This window comes from Colossoma macropomum, unplaced genomic scaffold (genome assembly GCF_904425465.1).
Source record: "Colossoma macropomum unplaced genomic scaffold, Colossoma_macropomum, whole genome shotgun sequence".
Taxonomy (NCBI): domain Eukaryota; kingdom Metazoa; phylum Chordata; class Actinopteri; order Characiformes; family Serrasalmidae; genus Colossoma; species Colossoma macropomum.
This window is the reverse complement of record NW_023494789.1, coordinates 31,702,187-31,723,562: the sequence shown is the minus strand read 5'-3', so window position 1 is coordinate 31,723,562 and position 21,376 is coordinate 31,702,187. Positions and strand designations below refer to the sequence as shown.

The 21,376-nt window shown below is 39.9% G+C and overlaps 1 protein-coding gene and 1 non-coding gene across 3 annotated transcripts; both read left to right on the top strand.

Moving 5' to 3' along the window:
• LOC118808363 (G-protein coupled receptor 22-like) lies at positions 1-18,935 on the top strand. 2 transcript variants are annotated; one of them, XM_036570984.1, is made up of 3 exons: positions 1-231; positions 15,691-15,720; positions 16,397-18,935. In XM_036570984.1, the coding sequence occupies exon 3, from the start codon at positions 16,544-16,546 to the stop codon at positions 18,005-18,007; it is 1,464 nt and encodes a 487-aa protein (XP_036426877.1). In that variant the 5' UTR covers positions 1-231; positions 15,691-15,720; positions 16,397-16,543; the 3' UTR covers positions 18,008-18,935. The 2 variants fall into 2 exon arrangements, with proteins under 2 accessions (XP_036426877.1, XP_036426878.1); XM_036570985.1 differs by lacking the exon at positions 15,691-15,720.
• Positions 18,936-21,056: 2,121 nt separating this feature from the next.
• On the top strand, positions 21,057-21,129 carry trnaf-gaa. Its single transcript has one exon. It is a non-coding gene; the product is annotated as a tRNA-Phe (tRNA).
• Positions 21,130-21,376: the final 247 nt, after the last annotated feature.

Here is a 21,376-nt window from a genome sequence, read left to right as displayed (position 1 = left end):
GTTGCCGCTGACCCGCACACACACATTTATTAACGAGAGCGAGAAGAGCTCGTGGACATTTTAGACCGCTTACAGACCAAATGCCACGCTGTCATTAGGCTATTATAATGACATGCCAAAAACTTGCAGTGCGGTCCATGCTGATGCATTTTTCAATATGTTACATATAAGAAGACGCCTGTCGTGCGCTGGGCTCTCGCCTCACAGAGACACCTGTCCGGGCATGTAGCGGTAAGTTACACACAGTTGTAAACGTTTCCGTGTCACATTCACAGATATACATCGTTTATGACATTGTGCATGCATTATAGAGCTTAGACATGCATTATAGATATGAATTGTGCATGTCTGCACGGTCTGCGTTGTGCATGTGTGTAATTGTCAGTGGAAATCTATAGCAGTCTCTATTGTGCCTTATTTTTAACATCTGGAAAAAGAAAAAAAAAAAAACATGACATAAAGCTGTTTATGTCCTCTCTCGCGTTCTTCATTACCTCAGATATCTATTTTTCATCTTCCAGAGGTTACAGGTTTTGAACCATGGCTCATATTTCCACTTGAGTGCTTGGAGCTGGTGACAATCAATAGCTTGTATCTGCATTACTTGTGCAGTGATGTGTTCATCCACTGAGATTCTGTCAGCACTTGCAGCAGGCAGTGCACAACAGGCTTAATGCTTTGAATGTTGTTCATTGGATGGGAAGTTTTTCTGCCCCTCTGGGACATACTGAGCCTCTCAGTTTCATCATTTGCTATTGTTGTTGTTGTTGTTGTGTCCAATCCGCAAATTAGGGTTTTTGCTGATGTTGTTGTTTGTCTCATTTAATTGTTGTGTGTGCTGCTAATTTTCTTGCTTTTGTAGCCTACAGTGCTATCATTAACTTTCATAAGCACCAACTTTATAGAGGCATATTTTAATGCATGCCTAGAAGCAAGGATGCAATTTAGTGAAGTGGATTATTAAATTAATGTTTGCTGGGGGAAAGAAATAATGATCTAATATTGCTGTTTATTACATGTTAATCACATGTGAAATTTGTTGTGGCAAAAGTAGGTTAGGTCCCTAAAGAGATGTGCACAAACACATGGTGTATACATCCGCCAGCATTTCCATAGCCGGGGGCTTTGACTTGTGACTATAGGGACCAGAGGTGCAGCTTCTCAGCCCAGAGGCTGATTTTTTCTCCACAATCCTTTGGGACTCTCTTCTCTTGACCCTCTGAGGACCCAACAGGAAGATGCTTTCCTGCAAGCGCTGAGTTGTGCAAAACACTACTTTGAAAAGTAAACAACAGAAGAATATGCTAGGCTGAAAAAGCTGGGCAGATATGGTTGGAAAACGAAACTGTTCTTACTTCTTATTATGCAGGCATGCAATGTTAATCATAAAGTGCTGCATGTTTTAACATATTCTACAATTTTCTTGCATTTTTTCCCCTGAGGTCCAGTTATGTTCATTTTTCAATCACCCTTTATCCCTTACAATTAAACAACCTGTTGTGATTTAATGCGAAATGGTTTGTCATAGAGAAACTTAAAGACTCACATTTCTTCACAGTGGTGGTAATAGGAACCAGGAGTCACAATGTCTACAACAGAAATACAGTAAATTTATTTACTATTCAAAACCGCTAGTGAACCTACACATGCCTTTTTTTTGTTTGTTTTTATATGCAACTCATGATGGTAAAGTAGTGGTAAATCTGAAAAAATACATTTTCTTTGGGGACTATTTTGCCTTACAACATCTGAAAATTACCTCCCCGCCAAGAATAGGTTTTCAAAAACAGGTTTTAGACTAAATCAGCGCCTCAGGCATTGGGCACCATAAAGGTACCTATTTCATAATATATTTTAATATATTTCTGTGATAGGGCTTTTAGATGCATTAGACTCTTTGGACGTCTGGTTCCTATCACCACCACTGTGAACAATTCTGACTTAAGTATCTCTAGACAAATCATTTCACATCAAACCACTCTGAATAACTTTGTTTATATCTTAAAGATTGAGTTATGCAGAAATGTTTAAAAGTCAGTGGAATTCCCTTTTATGACTGATATATGTAAATAAGCTATGATGTGATTCTTTGTCCTGTATCGGGCCTAATTCAAAAAGGAGGCTGAAAAACTTCTTATAACTTCAGTGTGAATAGGTGGGGCTAAACTGACATAGGCAGAATAGGCAGACCTATGTACATGAGTTGGCTTTTATGACAACACAAAAAGAATTAATTCAAAGCAGGCTGTTTTTGCAGCTTAGTTTCCAAATACTGACAGCATGGACTGGATGTGAATGGTACGTTTTGAAACTTTTAACAGTCTACACACTACTCAAAATCAGTTCATTCAAAACTGAGTAAAGTTCAGTTATCCATGTTATGGGCCCTTTAAGTACTGATGCTGTATGTTCGATGATGAAGATATTGCATGCACTGTTTGTGTCTGCGTATTTCAGGAGTGTTTTTTTCTCAGTTGCAGAACCTCCACCAGTGTGTTACTGATATTCTCCGTGCATCAATATTCCACACCCTTCCTCCTCTCTTCCCTCTGTTGTTTTGCCTTTACCTACCACATACTGCAAAAAGGAAGATCTGTCTTCTTTCCTTGCTTGCTTGTCTGAGGAGTGGATGGTGAGATGAAAGTGGTGTCTCATCTCCCTCTCCTTCACCTGCATAGAGATATCAGAGAGAGAGAAAGAGAGAAAGAGAGAGAGAGAGAGAGAGAGAGAGACAGTAAAGTTCTTGAGACAGTGAGGGCATATCAAAAGAGTGCAGGAGAAGAGGGCAAGAGAGGAGAGAGCAAAAGTAGCACTGATAGCTCCAAAAGGAAAGAAAGACAGGGGAAAAGCAGGAGATGAAAAGATAGAGGCAGTGGAGGAAAGGGAAAGAGTGAAGGGAGGAGGTTAGATAGAAGAGGATGAGGTGAAAAGCGTAATGAGAGAGGAGTAGAATCCTGATGAAAGGATCGCTTGCCTGTGTGCTTTCACTATGAATGAAAGTTAACCTCTTGACAGACACAGACATCTATTACCATGAAAACATCACCTCATATCGCTCCCTGTCTCGCTCTCCCTCTCTCTCTCCCTCCGTTGCCAGGAGATGAATTAGATTAATTGTGTTGTAATTGCCTCCTTCTGTAGATAAGAAACTTCATCATTTCAGCCAAATCTTCGAGTCCAAGTCTCTCTCTCTCTTAATCTCTCTTGCTTACAAGCCACTTATTTCACTTATTTGAATTCCACAAGATTTCTTTAAGAGCCTGGGGTTGTATTATTAATGTATGTCCATAAAATGGCCACAAGATCCCTTTCTGCTGGACACTTGGTACTTCTACAGTATTTAGTGCTTAACTTGATAAAGAACATTTCACTAACTTCTTCAGATCATTTAGATCCATGTCATCTGTCACCCTCTAAACCCTACCAACCCTTACTTTCTGCATTGTATCATCAAAGAGTCCTTCTGTAATCCCGTATCAAACACATTCACATGGTGCTTGCAGGTACATATCGCTACAACTCAAAAGTGCTTGCGAGAATTGTGGCTGGTGGCTGTAATCCGACGTTATCTTCATAAGCAGAGGCGCATCTTCAGCTGAGCTGTTGCTCGTTGGAGCTAGTCATGTCAGTGGCTGACAATGATGAGAGGTCTCTCCATGTAAACAGCAGGTGTTACAGGGCTGAGACTTGTATTGAACGGCTGTAAAAATCTTGTCAGATGGTCAATATTCTGAAAGCATTAGAGCAGACACCAAACCTTCTTTTGTATTCTTCAGCTTCTAATGGGGTTATCAAATTCACATAAGGAAAGCCTGCTGTTTGTTAAAGTTTGGCCTGAGTGAGTTTTGAATGCCAAGCATTACTAGGAGATTAGACCAAATAACTTCTGTTTAAATTTATCCAAAATGCATTAAATGAGAATTCCACCAATTTGGGAAAAAAAAGTGCAAGATTAAATCATTGAAATGTAAACAAAGTCATTCAGAGTAATTTGAGGTGAAATGGTGCATTGTGGAGAAATTTACAGACTGTTGTCAGTAAACACTGTTTGTCGCTGCATCTACAAATGCAAGTTAAGACTGCACTATACATAGATGAAGTCTTATGTCAACAATGTTCAGTATGACTGCCGACTTCTCTGGACTCAAGTTCATCTGAAATGTACTGCTGCACAGGGTAAATGTATATTTTGGTCTGACATATCAACCTTTCAGACAGCTTAATGAAAAAATGGACATCATTTTGAAAAAGTAGAGGACCATGCAGATTGTTACCAGCGTAAAGTTCAAAGGCCAGCATCTGTCACAGTATGGGGAGTATTAGAGGGTAACTTGCACATCTATGAAGGCCATGAACGCTGACAGATATGTACACATTTTGGAGCAACGTATGCTGCCTTTTAGATGTCCATGCTTGTTTTAACATGACAACACCAAGAAACATTCTGCATGTGTTAAAACAGCATGGCGGCATAATCAGAGATTGCAGGTGCACTGAAAACGTGTGCCACATTGTGAAGCACAAAATACAACAACAAAGGCCGTAGTTGGTGTCTTCAGTCTCCAAACGATTATAAGGTGTTGCTGAAAGAAGAGGTGATGTAACCCAGTGGTAAACATAGTTCTGTTCCGACTTTTTTGGAACATGTTGCAGGCATCATATTTGTGTGTATATCTACAAAAAAAACAACAAGCTTATAGGGTAAACTATCAAATAGCATGTTTTTGTACTATTTTCAAATTAATATAGGTTATTCTGTTTTTATTGGCATTTCACATACTGTCTCAACATTTTTTGGAATTGGGTTTGTACCTCTTCATCATTAATTATTTAAAGGTACATTTATCTTAAAACTATTGTAAAATAACATCTCTAGTGTCAAGCAGCATATTCCTAACAAGTTTGTGTAATAGCTTCCAGAGACATTCAATCTGGTGCCTATCACTACAGCTGTGAATAATTCTGGATCGCTATGTTTCTCTAGAGTTGTGAATTTTGCATTAAACCACTCTGAAAGATTATGTTGACATTTTAATAATTATGCAGAAATGTTTAAATTGATAGAATTCCTCTTTAACTTAAACAGATTTCTACTGATTTTGGTTATTTTTAGATTTTTTTAGATTTTTTCCTTGTTTTAAAAAAAATGTAAACAAAACAGTTTTACTCTGTTTGCAAATAAGCTTGCTTGATTCATCTCCCTTCTTATTTAACATTGACCTTATACAGTGTATTGAGGTGCTGAAAACAGTGTTTGTACAATTTATTCTGTCTCCTGTCTGACACTGAGCTTTGGGATTATGTGGAGTTGATGAATGTGTCTCCAGAACATGATTAGGGTTTTTTCTCCTACGGAACAAAGGACTGATGAAACTTTGCTTTCTTTTTACGATGATCAAAGTTGTTGAGGTATGCGGGTGCTCTGTCGCAATCAGTATAGTTGGTGTGAAATGCATTCTCTTTTCTTTTGTCTAAAGCTGTAATCCTGTCCACTGTTTCCTGCAGATAATGAACGAGTACATCCAGCATCAGGGTAATGTCTCAGATTTGGTTGACAATCGCTCATTTCCAGTCCAGTGAATTAACTTCACTGCATGGCCTTTACTGCAGAGGCAACAAAAGAAAAAACAGGTATAAACTTTTCTCTCTGTGCATTTAGTCTGTACAGTTTGTAATTGGGTTTTCTGTTTCTTCACGCTGTGGATGAAAAGGTCATGACTATTCCCAGTGTCTGCATGTGAGCTCACAGCGCACTTTCTGAATGTGACTAGAAATGGCTGGAGTGCGCCGTCGCTTTTAAGTCCACATATCTTACCGAGCTGTTATTACTGTTTCGAGGCAAAAGAGAGCCCAATCAGATTAGTGAATCTTATCTGTATTGTGGAATTCACACATTAAAGAGGAAGAAGAAGAAAGAAGAAGAAGAAGAAAAAAAGCTATTTTAGGTAAATGTTAAGACTCAAGGTGAAAATGAAAGTTTTAGCCAGTGCACCTAAAGAGCAGCAGTCTTCCCTTGAAAGCAAATTGAGTGTAAGCAACCATCTGCCATGCATTTGGGTTGAGCCACACAATACGCTTTTTCAGTATGTCCATCCAATCATTCTCGCACTGCTTTGTTGCTGTGAAACCACATCATACGTGTAATCTATTCACAGCTCTGCAAAAAGAACTATAGTACTGTCTTGGTGTCACAGCGGTTTGACCGAATGTGGATCTCAATCACCTATTAGGTTGAAATATTGTGTCATAGCACATTACGCTACAGGGGCAGCAACACTAGAACACTTGTTGTGGGAGCATTCATCTGGGTGTAACTGAGCTCCGCGGTTGTCTGAGCTAATTACCTGCAGAATGGAGTAAAGGATTATGCCGTTGTGGTTTATAGTGATGTTTCTATCATCAGTTCTGGGTGCCCATTTGTGTGTGTGGCGTTTTATGGTTCACACAACGATGAACTGAGAGACTTATTTAGTTGCAGCAGTCATTAAGGCGAAGCGCATTATTAGCGGCATGATATACTGGACCGCCTGCCCTGTTCAAACACGCACTGTTTTATGGTGTTGGTATTTTGCAGCGTGAGGATGCAGAGTGGTGTCGTGTTTTGTGGTTGATAGTTTCTCTGCTGTGATGAAATGTTGCGCCTGCTCCTCTGTGTGGGCTGTTCTCTCTCTCTCTCTCTCCCTCTCTTTCTCTCTCTCTTTCTGGGAGAGATTTATGAGTAGGAGGTGTGTGGAGGAGCAGAGGGCAAAGGAGTTCAGCATAACACTGTACTTCCATTTTTCCCTCTCTGATTATCTCTCACTATTATTCTATCCTTTACTTGGCCCTGCATGTACATTGGCATCACATCAACAATTCAACACAGCAATGAGGCTTCAGGTGATTAAAATGAGAAGAGGTGTAGAAAACCATCTTATGGAGTTACCACTCCATCAATCCGACCAGCGTTCTAGCTTGTTATCGCTGAGGCCAGGCATAAAATTCGTTTTGTCATATAACAGTAGATGTGTGTACTTGCGTCGTCTAATTTCTTCACCACTATTACGCTCAAGAGTAAATCATGAAAATTGCCGTCTATTTTGTCACGCTCTTTTGCGTGCATGCATTCAACCCTGAAGAATTGGATCTTAAATGGCACATGGAGAAAACGTATTTGCATTCCATGAACTCTTTTTAATGAGACTAGTTGAGACCATAACCTTCCCAGAGGCCAAAGACCTCATGTTACTTCACGGTTCACGTCTAGCCCAAAACAGCTTTAGAGATGTATGCACTTCTCTTTCCATCTGTCTTTTGCTCTGACAGCAAAGTGAACAGGATAGCCATTGAAAAACACCACGTGTCAGAATGATCAGCTCTTTCAGACAGCGTAAAAGGAGGAAGGTCACTCTTTCATGCCATAGAAGAAATCCAGAAATCATAATAGATCAAAAAGGATGTCATTCGCTCAACCTTTCCCTGAAGCAGAGGTATGAATAAAGCACATTAAAAAAACAGGTCGAGCATAAAAAAGTGAGTGACTATTCTTTGATGAAATCAACCTATTTATGGACTTTGTACATAAAGTATTAGGGATACACAATAATATCAGAATCATATTCAGTACGATTGTTGGGATTAGACCAATATTTCAAAACAGTATTTGATGATTTAGTTACTATACTTCACAAGAGCAAAACATTTAGGTGACACTGGGCTACTGTGCTAAAAGGCAATGTGATCTCGGCATAGATGGTTAATCAAGTCAGCACTCTGACTCGTCCTTAACCCCTTAAAATCCCAGGCTTTTTACATACTAGGGCTTATTATTCAGTAACTACAGGGACTTCAATGCAAACTGGCTGAGCTATTCTTAGAATATAGAAGTGTGTAATAAATTTTACACTCAAGGCTACTGATAAAATTTCAGTCTGAGAGATAAACACAACCAAAATAAAACTGATTAAATTAGGACCGCCACTCTAAACATTGGTAAATTAATACTACCTTTCGATTTCAATTTCACTTTGCATGTTCGTCTTGCTAAAATCATGTACATTCATTACTGCAGTGCCGTACTCCTGCAGCTCGTAGCAACATTAGCTACAACATAGCTTCAAAGAACGAAGCTTTCATTATAGATGAAATATATGCTTTGTGCAGTAAATGCAGTGTTTAAATGAAAGAGGCGAAACAGCTTGAAACAGTTCATAAGTCTGTGTACTAGCTAATTAAGCTAAAGCTGTCAGTTAATCTTACTTAAGTTTTATTAAGTTACAGATCACATTTCTTTAAAACTGCTGGATTAGCTATTATGCTAGCTAGGTAGCATACCTGCTATATAAACTGCAGACTATGTTTGTCATAGAAAGTCTTATATCATAATTTCAAGTTCTTTGTTACTTACCTTTGTAGCACTTCAGCTCTGTCCTGCAGACTAAAGGTTTTTCTGTAAAGACTCATTTGAAGCCGTGTTGAACCTGACAGGTTTTTAGTATTGGTAGGGCTGTCATGATCATTAAATTTAAGTTGCTGATCAATTATCATACAAATAATTTTGATTATAAATTTCATTGTCTTGTTATTGTTTACAACTACTAAACCTAACGTGGCACATTGGCTGAATAGCTACCTTACTTGCTAGCTGTGTTCACTTAGTAGCTAGCACTGGTTGTACTGTTGAAGCAACACTCACACAAAAGTCTACAGTTACACAGAATTGCATGTACAGTTATGCAAAGCTACATGTTTGTCATGAGAGCGAAAACCATGTAGTGGGACAATGCAAAAAACAATAGTGACTGTATTAGTCAATCAGAAGCTGTTCCCATGCTGATGCATGTAGCACAGCAAAGCAGCAATAGAGACTCATCAAAGGCTGCAGCATCAAACCCATTAGCGTAGTTTGGGTGCTGAAGCTAGACGGTCTGTTACTGTAAGTTTCATGAGCAAAATCTTCACTATGAGTCTCAATGATACCCACTTTGTCATGTGAACATCTGAGCCACGTCATTGCCCCACTCTCTCAGGAAAGGGCAGCGAGGTGAGCAAGCTATTAGCCTAGCAGCTGCTGAGGTGACAAGGCTTAGCCCTGTAGGAGAACAGAGTAAAGAGAAATATGAGCATATAAGCAAAAAAACACTTGTTCTGCCCACACACATGCGAAACACTTAGCATACAGAATTGTTAATATGTAGAATTAGCTACATAGCTAACAAATAAACAAACATACTCAACGCTGCTCTCTAAACATATTAGTGCACCAAGTTAGAAGTTACGCTCTTTTTTTCATAAACTCCATGCTGTCTCAATGAATGAATTTACTGCTTTTTTATTTATATTTTTTGTTTCAACCCAACACATATGACTATTTGTAATATGCCTGAAATTTTACATATCTTACAATCATCTCAAATATTTGCAAATAGGCAATTATTCAATAATTGTGACAGGCCTAAGTAGGGGTTTACTTTTGTACAATACAATGCTTGCAGCTAACAATGAGACAAAAGACCCAATACTTCACTTACACTCGCACCCCAGAGACTCAAGACTCAACTACGACTCATGGTAAGCAACTTGTGAAGCACTCTGGCTCTTGGTAAATGACACACCAGCTAAAGGACTCTTGACTGTACTCTGAACAACACAAAAACTCTAAGTGAAGGGAACACTTGAAGGAATGATCTGCTTGCATAATAAGATCGATTCTCCTAACACAATGCTGGCTGCCTCTTTGAAGCAGGTTCGAAGAATTCTCTACACTGTAAGTGTAACCTTCAAATCGAATTTTCCATTGAAATTGAGTTTTTTTTCTTTGCTGTCTTCTGCAAATTGAGTGATGTATGGTGAAATGAACCATACACACAGTGCAACAAAAAGAGCCAAATATACCCCTATTTAAAATTGTGACAGGGAGATTCAGGCATTTATTGATTGAACCCAAGAATGTCATAGAACTTCTAACATGTCTGTTTGAAGATAAATAAGGTTGACCGAGTCTGTTGGCAGCTATGACAGGAGTTATGATTAGCCTCCTGCAGTGAAGCCATTGTTCTGAAAGTGGGAAGGAGTGATTAAAGCGGATTACCTGCAGCCTAAGACCCACCGGAGAGCCACCTACCCCCATGCCAGGGGACTTCATTAGGAAGTGTGTGTTAGCTGTGACTGCACCTGGGCCTCACATACACATACACAGCACTCCAGCAAGCTTATCAACGAGCCTGCAATCTGCACAGCACACGGCCTGCATATCCAGGCTTCTGTTCTCTGTTCTGGTACTAAGCAGCCCTATACTCCTCCTCACTGATGAGACTTAGGTTTCATGGACAATTTTGACAGAAGAATTGAAGTTTATGAACACATGACATAGCCTGAAGTGTTCAAAGTAGCACTTGGTGATATATTGTCTATACTGGTATACTGGTATACTGATATTGGTGTCACATAACAGTATTGTTTTTTAGTTTCAGCAGTATTGATAGCTGAGAAAAACTTCTCTGATATATACAGTACATTGAGTTATTGAGTTGTTTTATCACAGTGGAAGGATGGACAGAAACACTTGTGGATTTTTCAGATCTGAAGCAAGAAAGAAGCTTGATTTTCTTCTGTCTCTCAAAGATGAAGTACTGAACAGTTGTTAGGAGTCCAATTTTTCTACATCCATTTTTTTAACTCTAGTTTTGGAAACTCTTGTTTTTTCACTTATTTTCCTTTGACTGTCTCCTACCTTATGCAAGTAGATTACCTTACACCTAATCTCCTCAGAAATATCTCCTGAAAATGAAAAAGATAAAGGCTGTTTTAAATGGAAATTAATGTAGGGTGATCACTGACTTTTACACAGTACTGAGTGTTGCTCAGTGGTTTAGAAATAACACTTTAAAATGCATAAAACAGAATAAGTAGTAAGTTTCCTTTATGGAAAACCTACAGTACTTTATAAGATTCTATTTGGTGTAATTTCGAGAGAAGCAGAACAGACCAAAATAGTCTAATCAAAGCAGGCCATGTCAGGTTTGTAAGACAGCCTAACATGGAGTACCAAGTACCAATGCAGTTCATTAACTGTATTAATGCAAATGTAAATATCAATAAATACAGGGATACTGGGCTATATTTGGAAAATAAACTATGCAACACAGTGTTTAGTTAGTTGAATAAATCAAAATACTGCACCTGCTCTGCTGGTGTATTCTAGCATGCACTATTTCACGAAAAGCAAAACTATAATTTTTTTGTTGATGCCTTGAGTTAAAACACCAAAAAAACTGAGTATTTGAAGGAAGGATCTTGTCATGTTTTACAAATAATTCTAAAGTAGTTCTCTATTTACTCCCAGCCATCAACTCAACACAGCTTTTCATCTCATTTTGGGTGAGCTATCCCTAAGGTCAGTGCTTGGCCTTTGACTCGCTGGGGTATCAAATGCAGGTTACATTGGATTGTCTCCCAGACACAGATACTTCCTCCAGATCTTTAAGACAATAAGAAAATCAATGCCTGTTTTTTGTCTAACCTCTGATCTTCAAGGACAGTGCTGAATAAAACCCCAGAGGATTTGCGCTTGGATCAATTACCAGTTGGGTAGGAAACAAAGCTTGAGACGAGCCACTAACTGGGAAAAGTGTAAGCAGAATTTTCTGGTATGCATGTAAGGAGCTGAAACCTTTGATTATTTTGTACAAGGTACATGATTCAGCCAAGGTTCTGTGAACAATCCTGTGTTGCCAGGGGTCAGAAAGCACCTGGGTAACTCCGGCTCTCTAAGACTCTTCCCTTTCCTTAATAAATCCTCACTTGTGCAAACACACAAGCCTGCACTGCAGAGCTCATGGCTTCTACATTATAATTTGTCCAACATCCATGCTAATCTTCTCTATTTCCAAAGGCCCTTTCCCCAGCCAATCTTGTGCACAGGAACTGTCAAAAATCTTTCTTATAGAGTAGCATGTTGGACAGCTTGATTATGAGTTTGTCTTCCCCATTGGACCTAACGATAAGGCCGCTTTATCAGAAGAGCACGGTGCAAATGGGTGGCCTCTGGGAGCTTTCTCTTCTGTGTGAGAAAACCACTGCTGCGTTCCCCCCTCTCCCCTGGAGTGGCATGTTTACCTGTGAAATGAGATTGCCGTCCCATCACCCCCTTCTCTCCCTCTCTCTCACTCACTCCATTTCTCCTGCTTTCTCTCACTGTGTCCTGACTTTGCTGGAATTACTAATTCAATTTCGGACATCACCTCAGGACAGTGTCAATAACGCATGTCAAACCTGGACACATCGAATTTGTGCTTTGTCAGGGGCTGCAATAAAAGAAGAGGCAGAAAACCAAACGCTGAGCCCTTTTGATTGTCAGTTATTGTTTCTGTGTGTCCTCGTCTCTGACACAGCAAACATCAGGCAGTCTGCACACGCTCCAAGCCAGCTGGAAATCTCCACTACAGGCCGAGGTAGAGGTGGGGGGGTGGATGGGGGGAAATAGGATAGAGAGAGGGAGAGGGGGGCCGAGAGAAAAAGAAAGAAAGAGACTGTAACACTCAGTAAGCCGTTTTTACTCACTGCTCTTCTCCATATACAACTCCTCCGTACTCTGTCCATTCGTGCTCTGCTGCCTCCTGTATTATGTCTGACTCTCTTGCTCTGTCCTGGTGTAGCTATCTGAAGAAAGACCAATTCAGCATATCTACAGATTCTTTATTTATCCCTGTCCTGAGGGGAACACAGTTAAACATGACTTTTTAAATATATATATATAATACCCACAATAAAAGCGTAACACATATAACAATCAGCCGCATCTGGCCTCCCATTAAAATCGCCCCTAGCCCTGTTGCTATGGCAACAATAATAGGAGTGAATAGTGGACTGTCAGTCTCACAAAATGTTTGTTTGGTGCATGCATGTAATATATATATACAAAATCTTGGTCTGGTGTTGGGGCAAGTTATTATGTTACAGTGATTGTGCCGGCTATCATAAAACAGCAGTAAGGATCAAGCCAACTGTAGAGCTCTATTCAAGGCTCTTACTTTTTTTCACCCGCTCCTTGGGCACATTCTACTCTGACACATTTACCCACCACTTCCTATTTATCATAAAGACTTGGGTATTTTCGAGTAGTATTTGTGAATAAAATAAAGCAACAGTAAAGACAATTCTTATTACTATATTCTTCAATTATACTTATGTTCTGCAAGCTACTTAGCTTTATTCAGCCATAGCTCATACTTACTGTTAACTAGCCTGAGTGCCAAGCTAGCAAAGCAATACTTAAATTAGATGATGTAAAAGGATATATAAATGTTGCTTCTTCAACATAAGAATTAATGCCATAATCAATTCAGAACCTGCTGAGAGTGCCACTCCCTAATGGTGCTAAGTGGTGCTTCATATTTGACTGCTCAGTATATTTTGGTTGGATTTGTAGCCATAATCGTGTCACACACGCACTAAAAGGTATCCAACTATAAAATACATATAGGGGCTGTGAAAGCACTTTAAAGTGAAAGCCGATATTCTTTAACTTTCAATACTATTTGCAGTTTTGGAATACAGAGCCAAAATAATAAAACCTATGACTATCCAAGCACTTCTGCTAATGAATCATTAGATTATAAATTGCATTTATTTTTATATTAGTGTCGTGTCCACCTGTTTGGATGTGTGATACATAATCTATGGTAACTTTTCAAGAAAAAGAAAAAATGTTCTTAACTTAATGTAATGTTTTTTGAACCATTCCTATTGGTCCATTCATCCTGAAATGTTCACAGAGTGTAAGGAGCAATTGGCATGTAAAGGATGTAAAAAGTGAAAAAAAAACAGAAAAAAACTGACATACAAGGTTTTGTTTTGACAGCGACAAAATGCTCCCACGTCCAGAAGACGTAACAAACGAGTCCCTCCATGCCAGCTCACCCAGGGCCTGTCTGGTCACGTACAGGATTTCCATGAAAAAAAATCAAGCCAAACTTTTTAATTCATGCAGCTATGCAAAATTTCAAAGATGTGTCATTTTTGTTATACATTTTTGAGATTTGCTCCATCAGGTTCTAAACTGCATCTTAAAGTATTGAGTTTAACTGCTTATAAAATGACTGAACTGAACTGAAATACTGAGTATAAATATAACACTACAAATAATATTTCATTTTATATCAACTGGTTTCATGTTAATGAACTCCCACAAGGGTGTCATTTATTAGAGAACATAGTTTTAAGTAGTTTTGTGTGGAATAATTCATCTTCATCATCTATTACAAACTATGTTTTTTAGGTTTTATGTAGTATTCATACATGGCTATTGAACCTATAAATTGTTAATTTCTGCATGCAATACATGAAGCTACATGAAGATACATGAAGCTGTTTTATATGTCTTTTTGACCCTACATTTTCTCAAAAGGGATATTATTTCTTTCTCCTTCAAACTTTCTCCTGAATAAGGACAGTTATGCCTGATGAACATATGAAAATATAGATGTGCTGGGTCTCTATGGTTTCATATTTTGGACATTATGTATCTGACTAAGAAAACACTGAATTTCCAGAATATTCCAGAAAGCTTGTACTCTGTTTTCAGGTGATATACTCTTGTATTTCTTGTTGTTGGAGAATTCAGGAAGATTCTCTTGCAACAAATATCCTGTCTAGCTGGCCATCAAAACACATTTCCCAGCCATGAAGATGTAAGAAATTGCACTGCCATCACCATCATCATCTGCTCTTTTCAGAATCAGTCCTTGCCACCATTTCTCATCAAACTGAAAGGCAGTGCTGTTCCTTAGGATACACCGTCTCAAGCTGACTTCACCTGAATTTCCAGGGTCCACTTACTGGTGTCACTGACATTCTCAAACTGTGTGAATTAAAAGTATTAGTTTTTATATTATTGGAACTTTCAAGTTATTTCCAGCAGCTGGAATGCACAAAAATCATTTTGATGGCCAGCAAGACTGGATATGAAATCCAGTGTTTTCTGTTTACAATTCTAGTGTGTTTTATTCTGATTCTTAGTCAAACATGCCATGTTTAAAAACCCCAATAAGGAGCCATAGCACATCTCTTATTTTGTATATGTTAATCTGATATGTTCTTATTCAGGAAAATGAGGTAAGATTAGTCCCTTTGAGAAAATGTAGGACCAAAAAGATGTATAAAATGGATTTTAGTTGAGAAGCCATTTTAAACACCATGTACCATGTGTCAAATATTTAATGTAAAAATGAATCATTTACAGGTTTAACCAAAATGTAGGAATGCTACTGTAATGTAATGTAATATCCATGTTGGAATTGCTAAATGTATTTTGAAAACTGACAGCAAAATTACATTTCAAATATTTTTAGATGAAATACTGCATAATCTGACATAGAAAGGTACATCATCCAATAAATTAAGCAACTGTGGAAATTTATTAACAAGAAACAAGTTGATTTAAAGTAAAATATTATTTTTAGTGTTGTAGTGTTGCATTTGACATCTCAGCTCATTCTGTAAGCAGTTAAACTTAAGTAAAGATATTTACGATGCAATTTAGAACCTTAAAAAAAAAGCTCTGACATTTTGCATTGTTGCATGAATTAAATTGATTTATAATCAAATGTAGAGTCTGGTGGAGTAAACTTTTTTTTTTTTTAATTACGCATCTTTCAATTTTTACATGGTTGCATGAATTGAATCAATGTTTTTTTCTGGCATTTTTCACAGAAATTCATGATGTGGCTGGACAGGCCCTAGGTGAGTTGGAATTTGCATTGCAATCATGACTATAGCCAGTGAGCTTTTGGTAGGACAGACAGTAATGATGCTGATCTTGCGTGGCAGGTTCTGCGGCGGCATATTTTCTCCATAGACTGCAACATCTGCTGCTCAATATGCTATAGGTGTGTGGCAGGTTTGATGGCAGGGTGCCATGTATTTGCTGAAGACTGGCAGGGAGTAATGAAGGAAAGTGCGAGTACAGCACCGTGGTAAAGAAGGAAGACATGCTTTTCACAGAAAAATATCTATGGCTACTTTTGCCATTACATGCTGATTACACACGAATACAGTGATTTAACACTGAGAGGCAGCAAGTCTGGTGATGGCATGGCTGTATTGTAAGGCTATACATGTACAAACATCAGCACAAAACCCAGAGAGAATAGATTGTTAGTGTGAAAATTACATCCTGACACACCAGCAGTCATTCTTTACAGAGAAAGGGAGAAAAACTGCTAATCATACTTCTTAGTCCAAAGACTAGGAATTACATCGATTAGGGTTTTTTCCCTTCTGATGTCTTTCCATTTCCCAGCTAAGAGAACTGTTCATGATCATGGTTAACTCTGCTTAGCTTCTTGTTATCTGCATTTGAATATGTTATGTTTTATCTGTCTTTTTCACTAAATCTCAATGTGTTTTCTCCCTCTAGGACTGCCTCAGTCAAACCCCCTGTTTTTGACTGTATGGTGCTGAGGGCATGAGATCCCATCATGCTGCTGACCAGTGGCCATGGTCTTGCCTAAGGGGCGACAGGAACTGTCAAAGTGCGTGAGGTCAGCACCCACACAAAATTGTCATGGGGACGGAAAGTTATACCCAGCAGCTGGAGACCAGTGATGGGGCTGGGACGCTGGCCAGCATCACCGGCCTGGAGGGGCAAATGGGAGCAAGTGCTGCTACAGGGTGGTACATGCCTTATCCAGTCAGCTTCCAGGTGTCACTTACCAGTTTCCTCTTATTGGAGCTGGTTTTGGGCTTCAGCAGTAACTTGACTGTGCTTGTGCTTTACTGCTCCCAGTCCAACCTGGTCGATTCAGTCAGCAACATGGTCACGGTTAACTTGCACGTTCTGGACATCGTTGTGTGTGTGTTGTGTCTGCCGCTAACCGTAGTCATAGTGCTGCTGCCGACAGGTCGCAACCTGGCGCTCATCTGCTGCTTCCATGAAGCCTGTGTCACGTTCACCAGCATCTCTACGGCCATTAATGTTCTAGTCATTAGCCTGGACCGCTATGACATCTCAGTGCGACCTGCTAACCGGTTCCTTACTCCTCGATGGGCAGCACTTCTGTTGGCTGCCGTATGGGCTGTGTCTCTTGCTGTCTTCTTCATCCCCTTCATTGAGGTGGACTTCTTCTCATCAGAGCCAGACAATGGGCTGGCTGACAACTCCTTGAACCCAGCTTGGCGTAACCGGACACTGCTGTGTGTGGGAGGACAGGGTTACCACATGGGCCTTGGGATGTACTACCATATTCTTCTACAGGTACCCATCTTCTTTGCCACACTGGTGGTCATGCTTTTCACCTACTCAAGAATCCTTCGTGCACTGAACATTCGCATTGGTTCGCACATGAGGAGGAGCCAGCGAAGGAGTGGACCCACCTGTAGAGGGCGCCGCAGGAAACGGAAGAAAAAGGGGAGCTCTGCAGATGTTGAAGGAGGAGTGCAAGCACCGAACCAGACCAAGAACCTTACGCATCCACCACTCATCTCCTCTCCAACTCCAACACCAACAGCCACCTCACCTCCACCCATGTCCTCCACCCCGCTGGTCAGTGCCAGCACTGCCACAGCACCGGCTCCAGCAGTAGGAGTTCAAGCCTCGGTTTCGGCCATCATTGCTCTCCGCCGAGCTGTGAGGCGACACAGAGACCGGCGGGAGCGCCAGCGCCGGGTCTTCAGGATGTCCCTCATAATTATCTGCAGTTTCTTGGGGTGTTGGGCCCCTATTTCTGTGGCAAATATCCTCATCCTCGCATTTGGCCCCAGTGACGGTCTGGTTCGGGCAAGGCTTTGGTTCTTGGCCATGGCATATGGCACCACCATATCGCATCCCCTACTTTACGCCTTCACGCGGCAGAAGCTCCGTCGGGCACTCAGGGCCAAGGTGAAAAAACGAGTAGTGTCCCTGCTGCAAGTGGACCCTTCTCCAGGTGGAACTGTCATCCACAACTCCTGGGTAGAGCCACGACAGGGTCGTAAGCTTCGTTTAGAGGGAAGTGATGCCACGGATCGGTGTCTAACAGAACCACTATGAAATGAAAGAACAAGCCCTTTGGTTTATCTATGTATCCACTGAGTCAGCCCTCTTGGGAAAGAAACGGTGTGGCAGCTCTATCATACAGAGTTTGAAATGTGCTCTCCAACTCAAAAGCCACACAGTTAAGAAAGACGTGAGGATGAACTAGGATGAACCTAGCCAGTGGACTCACTGTATGAGTAATGGTCAGTGGAATAAAAATTATGTTAACTTTGTATGCTCAGATAGTTATTTGCTGATCGACAATTGATGACGATTGTTCATTTGCCATTTAACTTTAATGTACATTATTTTATTTGTGGAAATGATAAAGAAAAGAGGGTGTATTATAAGCAAGTCTATTTTACAGTTGTTTCATTTGTAGTAGAGGCCTACATTTTTTGGCAAGCCAGGACCTATTTATTTTCTGTACCTATGTTATATACTTAATGTAATTGTACAATACAAGATGACTGTATTGTGTATAATGTGCATAGTGTGCATAATTTAAAGAAATGTAAGACAGTCAGTAATAAGCTAATCTGCAATACTGCAACTTGAAGTCAAAGGGGGAATGGCACAGGTGTGCCAATTAAGCAGCTCATTTGTTTGTTAACTAGCACTCTTGTTAGAGATAAGACACAGAAGCCACCTCTGGGCCTCCTTAGCAACAGCTGTTTAGGAAATTTTACTACCACCAGCAAACTATGGATCATGAGGAGAAGGCTGATGCAAAAGCTCAAGTGCACCGTTAGATTCGCCCCTGGCCTCCTCCTCATACACCTACACATTTGAACACACTGAGTTAGACACGGACATTAAATGCTCAATAGCCCAGCAGCACAGTGTACAGACATACTACTAGATTTTGTTTACATAATGGTAAACTTACTCTTTAAGAGCTCTTACCAAGGCGCTCACATCCTATAACAGCCTACAGTGAAGTAAATGAACACAGTAATTATATAAATGCATCATCTAGATGCATGTGAAAGCATCCTCTGCAACAAGGGCAAATGCACACGCTAACATTTATCTGTTACAAAGCCTCTAGTTCTTTACAACCAGGACCATGCCTTAAGTCTCCTCACAAGGGTTACCATGGTGTTGAATGTGATTTTTGTGTTTTTACTGAATGGAAGTGTTTCTAATGTGTTGCATCATCTGTCGCTGTTTAGTTCTGTAAGGAAAGTGTCTGGAAGTTAGATTTTAATAGAACCCATACATTGGGTATGACGCATTGCTTTGTTTATTTATCTTTTGGTCGTTTATGAATTAGCGAGGCCTCAATGTGAAGGTGTCTGACGAGCATTTTTTGGTCTATGCTGGCTTCTTAGCTTCTCATCGACACGTTAGTGTGTAGAACCAGTTTCAACCAGTGTGCATCACTGAGTGTGGGTGTACATACTCAAAAGAGAGCAAGCGAGCGAGTATGAGAGTGGTGCATTAACATAGATTCAGGTTCAAGTGTATAGTAGATGCTAATCAATGTACATACTTTGCATAAATGTTTTACAGAAACTGTGTAGTATGTGCTGAGTCTCTGATGGCGGTACAGTGGTTACGGTGTCCACATCAGACTGAGGCAGGTCCACAAATGAGCAGGAGCTTGAGGCATTTAAAAAATCCTAAACACTTCACATGGCCAGAGCATATTGACTAGACTCTCAGTCAGTATCACCAATGGATAAATATCCTGTCAATAAATCCTAACCTTGTTTTAATGTGATGTTCTATGTATATAAGATATTAATACATAAAACTATATAAAGATACTTTGCTCTTGTTGAGATTATAAGGATAATTAGTCATCTAGTTCCTCAAGCATTGTACTAAAACACCTGAACAGCTCTGAAATGAGTAAAAAAAATCCCTCTGCACCCTTCCCCACTCTGATCACACATAAGCCTATTCCTCTGGGGTCCATATGTAGATGAGCTCGCCAGAGGGGGAAGGGGGATATTTCCCTTGTTAAGTATCTCAAGTTTCTCTTTTTACAACACTGTTTGTGTTGGGTCGGACACATATGCTTTGACCATGCACTGCATGTTCTATACTGTTGTAATTATTGTATAATACTGTCGCTGTGCTGTTTCATGTTTAGTATGTCTCTATCAATAAATTGGACAGTTTCAATTTAGTTGGGAAATTATTCATAATGATCCAAAAGGTTTGGTGGGATAACACATTTCAATCAAGTAAGCATCAAACTCCACATCAAAGTCCACAAGCAGAGAAAATGCATTATCCTCACTTACCTTGAGCATCTGTAAGTTTGCCGTTGTGGGATCCATATCCTATGTTTACAGTACATGAGAGCAGTGTGTAGGCTGTAGCTCCAGGGAGATATAAAACTTAGGAAACACACACACACACACACACACACACACACACACAAAGCTCCAGTAATGGCAGAGGCCTGTATGCCCACACATATCTCAGGGGCATAATGTAAAAGCACCATTGTTGAATCAAGTCATAGTTCCAATGTACTCCTACTGGATTGTGGCACTGAGTTATACTGAACTCCACGGATTCTGCTGCATCCTGCAGGCCAACATTATAGCATGAGAGGCCTATAAAGGGCCTTCCCATATATCCAGTCACACTTGATTTTTGTCCCATCAACCAGCCCATTAAAGTAATGAGATGAGAAGTCCTCATAAAATGTTGAACCAACAGCCAGTAAGGCAAAACGATAAATGGAGAGGAGAGGGTAAAGTTGAACAAATAAATCTAAAAAATGTAGTACCTTACTCATAACGCGGAATGAGATGCCAGTCTTGCTCATTTTGTCAAGAAAAGTCCCTTTAACCTATCTGTACATTACTTTATTGCAGTAAAATAGTCTGAGGATACGATTTCATGTTAGATTATATCGCCATCTTGTGGTCCAAAGGAGAAACGTTACTCTCCCGTTACTGACGGATAATTTAGACATATTTAGATATTCTTTCTTTGCTATTTAACGCTACAAGGAAAAAGAATCTAAAAAACATAGAATAATGCGGAAATACCACCGGACACATGTCTCTATATCAGAGGTGTTGGATGCACTAATATGCAAGCCGAAATAGCTCAGTTGGGAGAGCGTTAGACTGAAGATCTAAAGGTCCCTGGTTCGATCCCGGGTTTCGGCAGGAGGTTGGTTACTCATTTTGACACTTTGTTGTGTCGTGCAATGCAATACTGCAACTTTAATGCTCAACATTTATTGTTTTACTGTGAACCTGACTGTTCCAAATCGCTTGTTTCACACAGTCTACCATCTGTCGACAATGAAAATGCCTACAATCAATCCAACACATACAGGTAGGTGAACTAAGGCATATCCTGAGGTCGTCCTCCGGCACATTTACTCACAAGCCTTCGTTCCTTTTCCTTAGC

Excerpts from the sequence above, each read along its gene's own strand:
- LOC118808363 (XM_036570985.1), top strand. The coding sequence starts at position 16,544 with ATGGGGACGGAAAGTTATACCCAGCAGCTGGAGACCAGTGATGGGGCT.